This window comes from Anser anser (assembly GCF_964211835.1).
Source record: "Anser anser genome assembly, chromosome: 13".
NCBI classification, from domain to species: Eukaryota; Metazoa; Chordata; class Aves; order Anseriformes; family Anatidae; genus Anser; species Anser anser.
Window position 1 is genome coordinate 21,574,250 of NC_139734.1, and position 6,880 is coordinate 21,581,129.

A 6,880-nucleotide genomic window follows, 5' to 3' on the forward strand; every position below is an offset into this window, starting at 1 on the left:
GTAAGTGTAGTTTGTTGGGGTATTTTGGAATTGGACTTCAGGATTGCAAACCCAGAACTGCAGACGTGTGAAATCATACTTAGTCATTGTGCACGTAAAGAGGTTCCCTTATTAAAAGAAAATTTCCGCAGACAAGTTAATAGCCTAATTCATTTATCATTTTATAACGGCGACACAGTGATTAATTTCCAGTTGATATACTTAGTGACAAGAAGTAATAAAAAAGGAAGAAAATAGGTTTGAAAGTTAAGTAGTGAAATTTCTGTATCAAAATCTGCATTTAAATTTCCAAATGAAGACGAAGAAAGCTTGCACTATCATTTCAGGAATGCTGCAATAGTCTTAGCTTGCTGAGGCTGCAGGAGCTTCATTTTCAAGGAAATAAAGCCGGAGTCTGCCTACTGAAAATGCAAATTGAACATATAATACAGTGGTGGTAAGCTAAGTGGATTTCATCATAGAGGTAAGGCTATATTTAAAAGGAAAACATTTTTATAGAAAATATTTTTACATTTGTGATCAACTATTTCACTTAGATTTTCATTGTAACATACTCTACCTACACAGTATAAACATATACATGCAATAAAAATGTGTCTTGATTGATGTTTCATGTTGATACACTTCCTGTGCTTGATACTATATACAAAATAATTCAGAGTCCTGAAATTCTCCATCAGCTAATGAGATTTTTTCAAACCAAATAAATATTTTCTTAGCCACTGTGATCAAGCTTTGCAGAAGCAAAATTTGAACTTGAATGTCCAAAATGTAGGCTTCAACTATATAGCCTAATCCGAAGTCCAACAAAGACCATTTGATTTACTGGGTGGGTGGATCCGTCTCTTAGATCAAAGTTTTACCAGAAATTCTGCCTTGATTGATTATTCTTGCAGGAGTAGATCCAATGAAACACGAGTACAATTGCTCATACAGCCAGAGCCTTAGAAGGAGAACGTATACATTTTAAAAACAGGGTCACGTAGCATTTTAGAGATTGATTCATTTCAAATTCTGCATTGGAAAAAAGAAAACAGTGACATTTACTTCCTGTGCTAATGAGCGCCATAGACAAAGTATGATTTAATCATTAAAACGTTTATTTGAAAAAGTCTGTGGTGTCTAAATGTTTTCCTTTCCCAATTTAATCCTCAGAGTGAAATATTCATATCTGAACTGTATTCACCTCTTCAGCTGAGCACTTCAGTCATGATGTAAACTGCGTCCTGCAGCTCTTTTTCACACACGCTGGGTTTGAGATTTGTAAGTTTGGAGTACTGAACTCAGAGCTACTTCTGTTGGTAGTATTGCGCAAACTAAACAAAGCTAAAGACTGTAAGAGCACTTCTCTGGCTTTCGATGCTTCTATATTCTGCTCCTGGGATATCTGAACGCTGATCTGATTCAGGTTGTTCCTTATCAAACTGCAGGTGAGGAGGTTTCTTACAGAGCCACACCTGGTCAAGTTTTCTTCAAAAAACAGTTTATAGAACTCCGCCGCTTTTGTTTCCATGTAGTCGTTGAGCATGGAGTTTGACAGAGGCTCCTCGCAGAGCACCATGCTCCTTTCTCCAGCTTCGTCTCCAGGCAGGGACTTACTGCCTGGCTTGTCAGGGTGCTCACACGGAGGAGACTCACCGAGAGGAATGTCTATGGACAGTATAACAGGGCCATCAGGAGGTTCATCACACACGTGGTCCAAAACACATCCTGAATCACATGTATGGTCCCCCACATGGTTTCCCCCAATATGTAAGTCAGGATAGTTTTGATATATGCTGTTGCACGACCAGGATCTATACAAATCCATCTGTTCATTATATTGTTCTCTTCTGGGGATATGTAAAGCTGGTGATACGGTTCCTTCAACAAGTGTTTTCTGATCTCTTGCAGGAAACCCTAGTATGGGTCTCTGCTGAGGAACTCTCTTGCGCTCCATGTCGCTTTTAGCAGAGATCCTATCCTGCTTCTCACATCCATCAGCAAGTCCTGTAATTTTGGGGTCGTCTACAAGTTTCTCTCTCCAGTTTCCCTCTTCATCCTTTTTTGCTGCATGAGACTTGTGAGGCTTATCTTGATGACAGCTTTCTTTATATACGAGACTAGTTAAGATGCCTTCTGCCAGCATGATGACAAGTGCGAGTTGCAGTCTAATCACCACAGTTCCATGGAGTCCTGTGAGGGAAAAAAAGATGAGCAAAAGACCTCAAGCTTGCTTGGAAAAAGAGGTATAACAATAAAAAATGAACAGTGCATATTTCATAGAGACAGTCTGTGATTTTGCTTTGTCTCCAGAACATTTGTTTTTAGTAAAAAGCAAACTGTGTGCTTTTCTATGAGTTTAATCTCTATACTCAGGTCAACAAAATCATTCTGAAGATACGAAGGGGGCACTGACAGGATTCTTCATCTCTAATATCACATTTCCGTACCTAGGTATCTCTTCTGCATTGTGGCTAGTTGAGGTGGTGCATACTCGTGAGCTGCTACTGGGTAAGGATTAAAAAAAAAAAAAAGCAAAGTGATTTCACTTGATTTCCATTTAGAGCCGAGACTGACCTAAATTCACTGAGGGAAAGATCATAACCATTCCTGTTGTGGAAAAATGGGAAAGACGAACACAAGAAAATCCCTCTGTGCTTCAAATATCTTTTTAATTTCTGCATATTTCAAGCACCTTCACACGTCTCTGGCACTCTCATGTTTTGAAATAGTGAAGGCAGGCAAGGGATGAGGCAGTTTTACTGGAGAGCACACACTAAAACTCCTGAAGAACAAGACTTTCTGGCATGCCCTTTCCTACGCTTTCAAGAAATACACCAAAACCTCGGCTGATATCATGGGCAATTAAGGCTCACTACTTCTCACAGTGCTGCCACTTTACACCAGTAGTGATGCCACACAAGTCACCAGATAGCTCTCCACCCAAATGAAACCTCTGCAAATTTAACATGATATTTGATATATAACCGGAAAGATCCTCCGCAACTCCGCTCATTTGCTGCTAACTATCAGCAGCCAAACCATACTCTAACTCACTTGTTCTGCAGTGGAACTTGATAGGTTAGGTCTTTTTTTGTTTGTTTTTAATCCCAGTACTCCTTCCAGAGAGCTATTCTAAAACTCCAGTTACTTGATAGATGGAAGTTTTCTACTCCCTCTGTAAATTTATGCATTGTGACAGTACAAGCACTTGTTTTTTCCTTTCTCAGGGCTGTTTTTTAGCTTAAATTGCACTGCTCCTTCCCAGAAGTTGAATGTAACACTGGAATTTGGAAATGCTTGCAAGTCAGACCAAAGCAGGCAAGAAAGGCAGTACACCCTGCCTTCTCCTGGTTACATTAGCATAACTGTTTACTTTATCTACCGAATCATTTACATATGCAAAAAGCAGGGCAACATTTTCTTCAGCACTTCTGGGACTTAGGAAACGAAGTGCTGTTTTCAAAAGAAATAAGGGTACTTTGCAGTCTAAATCTTGCTGAATGTCAACGGAATTTGGAATACTGCATGCCTCATTCACTTCTGAAAAACAGGCTGCAGGTACCCAGATCCTTACATGCTCGAAAATTTTGCTATATTGCTTTGAAAATGCTCACAGTGCTAATATAAAAGCTAAAATATGGTAATTGCAGCAGAATTGCATTCTCTTTTAAATAAAGTAAATGGTGCCACCGTTCTGGCACAAAAAGGGGGTGGGGTATAACAAAATAAAAGGACAAAAAGCCGGACTTACCAATTCTTAAGTAGGGTAAGAAAGGTAGATAATCACATAGCCCCAAAGTCTCCTACTTCGGCTGCTGTAAGAGACCAGACTCTCACATACTCTTTCTTCACTGCCGACTGTGTGGGCAATAACTGAAGCACACATGATTCAGTTCCCCATTTTGTTGTCCTTTTAAAACAGAAGTGATCCCACTGGAAAAAGTGTGCAGTTTTTGAGTACAGAGTGACAGCAAATCTAAAGGAGTATGTTAAAAAATGAATTGAGATGTTTCTGACTGGGGTGCAATGCCGATGAGCTGGTAGCTGCCAAAACACATCGTTTAAAAACAACAAAGATTATTAAACAATCAGGGTGTCTGTGCTTCATCAGGCTGTTCAAAAACTGAAACTGGATTCCAAGAAACAATTCCATCTATGCAAGTTTAGTTATTTAGACAAAAGCTCTTAAGTACTGCTAGTGTAGTGATAGGAGTGAGACCCAAATGTAAAATAAAACTAGAGTGCAGAGATAACATTATAGCAACATATTGATTGCAACCCATCATTCAACAAGTTTTGGCAGAAAAATAAGGATGTGCCTTAGAAATGAATTAATGTGCAGTTTGTAGTAACTATAACCCTCTATGTCCAGCGGAGTCTCTTTAAAATTATTCCTCTTCCCTCATTTTCACCTCCATTTCAGAAGTCTTTTGTTTTTATGGGAGGAGAATGCAAACCATTTTTATTCCCAGTGAATTTATATAAAACTGGATTCATATTTAAAGGCTGTTTAAAATGACTTTTTTTTTTTTTTAAATCATCCTACGTGACTAATTTTTGCATGGTAGACCTGGCTGTGACTTCAACAGAGCGTTCCTGCCCCCCGCCTTGGAGGGGATCAGGCCTCACAGGAAACTGGCTGCCTCAAATTCCGCGCAGTTTAAACCTCGCCTCCTTCACCGAGCTCGTAATTAGTGCCAGCTGCACTCACGTTTTTCGCTGAAGCAGCTTCAACAAAACAGCAAAGTAACGGAGAGATGGAGAGAAAGAAATCAAGTTAGGCAAGCTAGTTGTGAGTTACTAAAAACAAGTCACCTTTCATCTCAGTTCCACTCGGGTGTCAGATGCACCGATATCTGAGAAAATGAATATCTTTATTGCTAAGATCTTCTTAGAAAAAAAAAATCCTTGTATTTACAGACATGAAACCAGCAGGAGACGGAATTAAATTTATTTCAGAAGTTGAATACAGGTTGCAGTTAGAAGAAGCAGTGTCAATAAGGTAACAGTGTCTGAACCCTGAAGTTAAATTAAAATGTATAAAGGACAAAGAAATTTAACTACATCATTCATGTATAGAAAAATAAATACTACAGCATTATGCATTATCATACACAATCATATTACATTATCATATTACACGAACAATAAGAATCACAACATGTAAACAAAGTCCTTTATTTCAGCTCCAACTATGCCTTTTATGTACACACAAATATGAAGCAGAAGCTAATTTTTCCTAAGTGCAGGTGGTTCAAGTCTTTTGTTTTCCATTGAAATGCATTTTGTTTTAACAACCGAGACTTCTTCAAGTTTTCAAGAGGGAAAAAGAGAAGGGAAGGGAACGGAACGGAAGGAAGGAGGTCGGCCGCCATTTTCCTCAGCCCCGGTCCCTCCACGCCGCTATGCGGAGGGGGCGGGCCTCAGAGCTGATCGCCAAGAGGCGCGTCCAATGGGAAGGGCGGGGCGGGCTCGCCTCGCCCGCTGATTGGCGGTTGGTTCGCCCCGGCGACGGCAGGGGGCGGCGGCGGCGGGGCCATGGGCTCCATCCGGGGCTGTTACAGCAGCGCCACCGCCTCCAGGCAGGTACGGGCGGGGCGCGGCCCCGTCATGGCCCGGCCCCGTCACGGCCCCGTCACGGCCCCGTCACGGCCCCGGTGCTGTCGCTATCGCCCCGCCGGTGAGGCAGCGGCAGGCGGCCGTGAGGCGGATCCTGGCCGTGAGCGAGGGCCCGCTGCGGGAGGTGCGGGAGAAGGCGGCGACCCGCGGGCGCTGCGGCCGCAGATGCTGACCGGCGAGCGGTGCCGCGGGGTGAGCGCCGGCCGGCGGCGCTCCGCCAGCAGGGATCGCCGCGCAGGTCGCAGCGCGAGCATAACGATGCCCCTTTTCTCTTCTTTTTAAGGATTTCGAGCACCAAGCGACTGAAAACGCAGTCTCCAAGCTCCTGAAGATGTCCTCGACAGACGAACCGGCGAGGGAAGGAATTACCGCATAAAGGGCTGGGCCCGGCACTTGATATTTCACGAACGCAGCTTACTAAATAAATGTGTTTTGTATACTTGGAATACCGAGGGTGCTCAGTACTCACCGGGACCCAGTGCTCACCCCCCCGTAGCTAATTCCTCCCCTTAAGGTGGCCTAAATGTTTAATGAGAAATGAAGAAAATCCCACGTTAGGTGGCAGAAAAGTTTATTTACAGTGCAATAATTTCTGTAACCAGAAGCAGCAAGTTAGGTAAACGTAATGCGCACACGCAGTTAGTTTTCTAAACAGAATTTTGAAACTGATTTTTATCGAGCTTTACATTGATGAATAATTGTGTTTGATTTTAAGACCTTTTATAAACAGACGAGAAAATTAGATTTATCTTGGTTATGCAAGTGAAGTGTATATACAGGGAAAGTAAATGGGAATCATAATAATGAGAAATGCCATCAGAAGCCCTTTTCTCTACCTTTCATTATGCACCATTTTTTAAAATAAGGGCAAGTGTGACAGACAAGCAGCATACACTGTTCAAAGCCGTCAATGTAACTGTTAGCTCTCGGTTGTATTTTAGTTGCTCAGACAGAAGAAAAATGATCCTATAAATGGCAAGCAAGCAGCTTGCTCACAAGCCACCCTAGAAAGAATTAAGCCACTGGTTTCCTTCAGAGCAGGTGAATTGAAACCTGGGATTTGAGCAAATCCTAATACAGTTTAGGGGTTGAGAGTGCATCTCCTATAGTTTGACGGAAGGTCTTTATCTTCCGGTACAACACTTCAGTACACAAAGCTTAAAAGAATGCAATTGCTAGATCTGTGGGCACCACAGAAAAGGTAAAAATGAGTAATTTTAGTTTAAAAAATACATCCTGTATGTTGCCTTTGTGGCAACACAAACGAAAAATAACA

The 6,880-nt window shown here is 41.9% G+C and overlaps 1 protein-coding gene and 1 long non-coding RNA gene across 3 annotated transcripts; one reads left to right on the forward strand and one right to left on the reverse strand.

Annotated features, from left to right (window-relative positions):
* Positions 1 to 136: 136 nt before the first annotated feature.
* Positions 137 to 5,553, reverse strand: LOC310880938 (TLR adapter interacting with SLC15A4 on the lysosome-like). 2 transcript variants are annotated; one of them, XM_083797491.1, is made up of 3 exons: positions 4,556 to 5,553; positions 3,737 to 3,918; positions 137 to 2,175 (listed from the first exon to the last, which is right to left on the reverse strand). In XM_083797491.1, exon 3 carries the CDS (start codon positions 2,126 to 2,128, stop codon positions 1,208 to 1,210), a length of 921 nt encoding a protein of 306 aa, XP_083653617.1. In that variant the 5' UTR covers positions 2,129 to 2,175; positions 3,737 to 3,918; positions 4,556 to 5,553; the 3' UTR covers positions 137 to 1,207. The 2 variants fall into 2 exon arrangements, with proteins under 2 accessions (XP_083653617.1, XP_083653616.1); XM_083797490.1 differs by having other exon boundaries at positions 3,737 to 5,553.
* A 16-nt stretch (positions 5,554 to 5,569) lies between these two features.
* On the forward strand, positions 5,570 to 6,044 carry LOC310880941. The gene is made up of 2 exons (XR_014571999.1): positions 5,570 to 5,796; positions 5,888 to 6,044. It is a non-coding gene; the product is annotated as an uncharacterized lncRNA (long non-coding RNA).
* Positions 6,045 to 6,880: the final 836 nt, after the last annotated feature.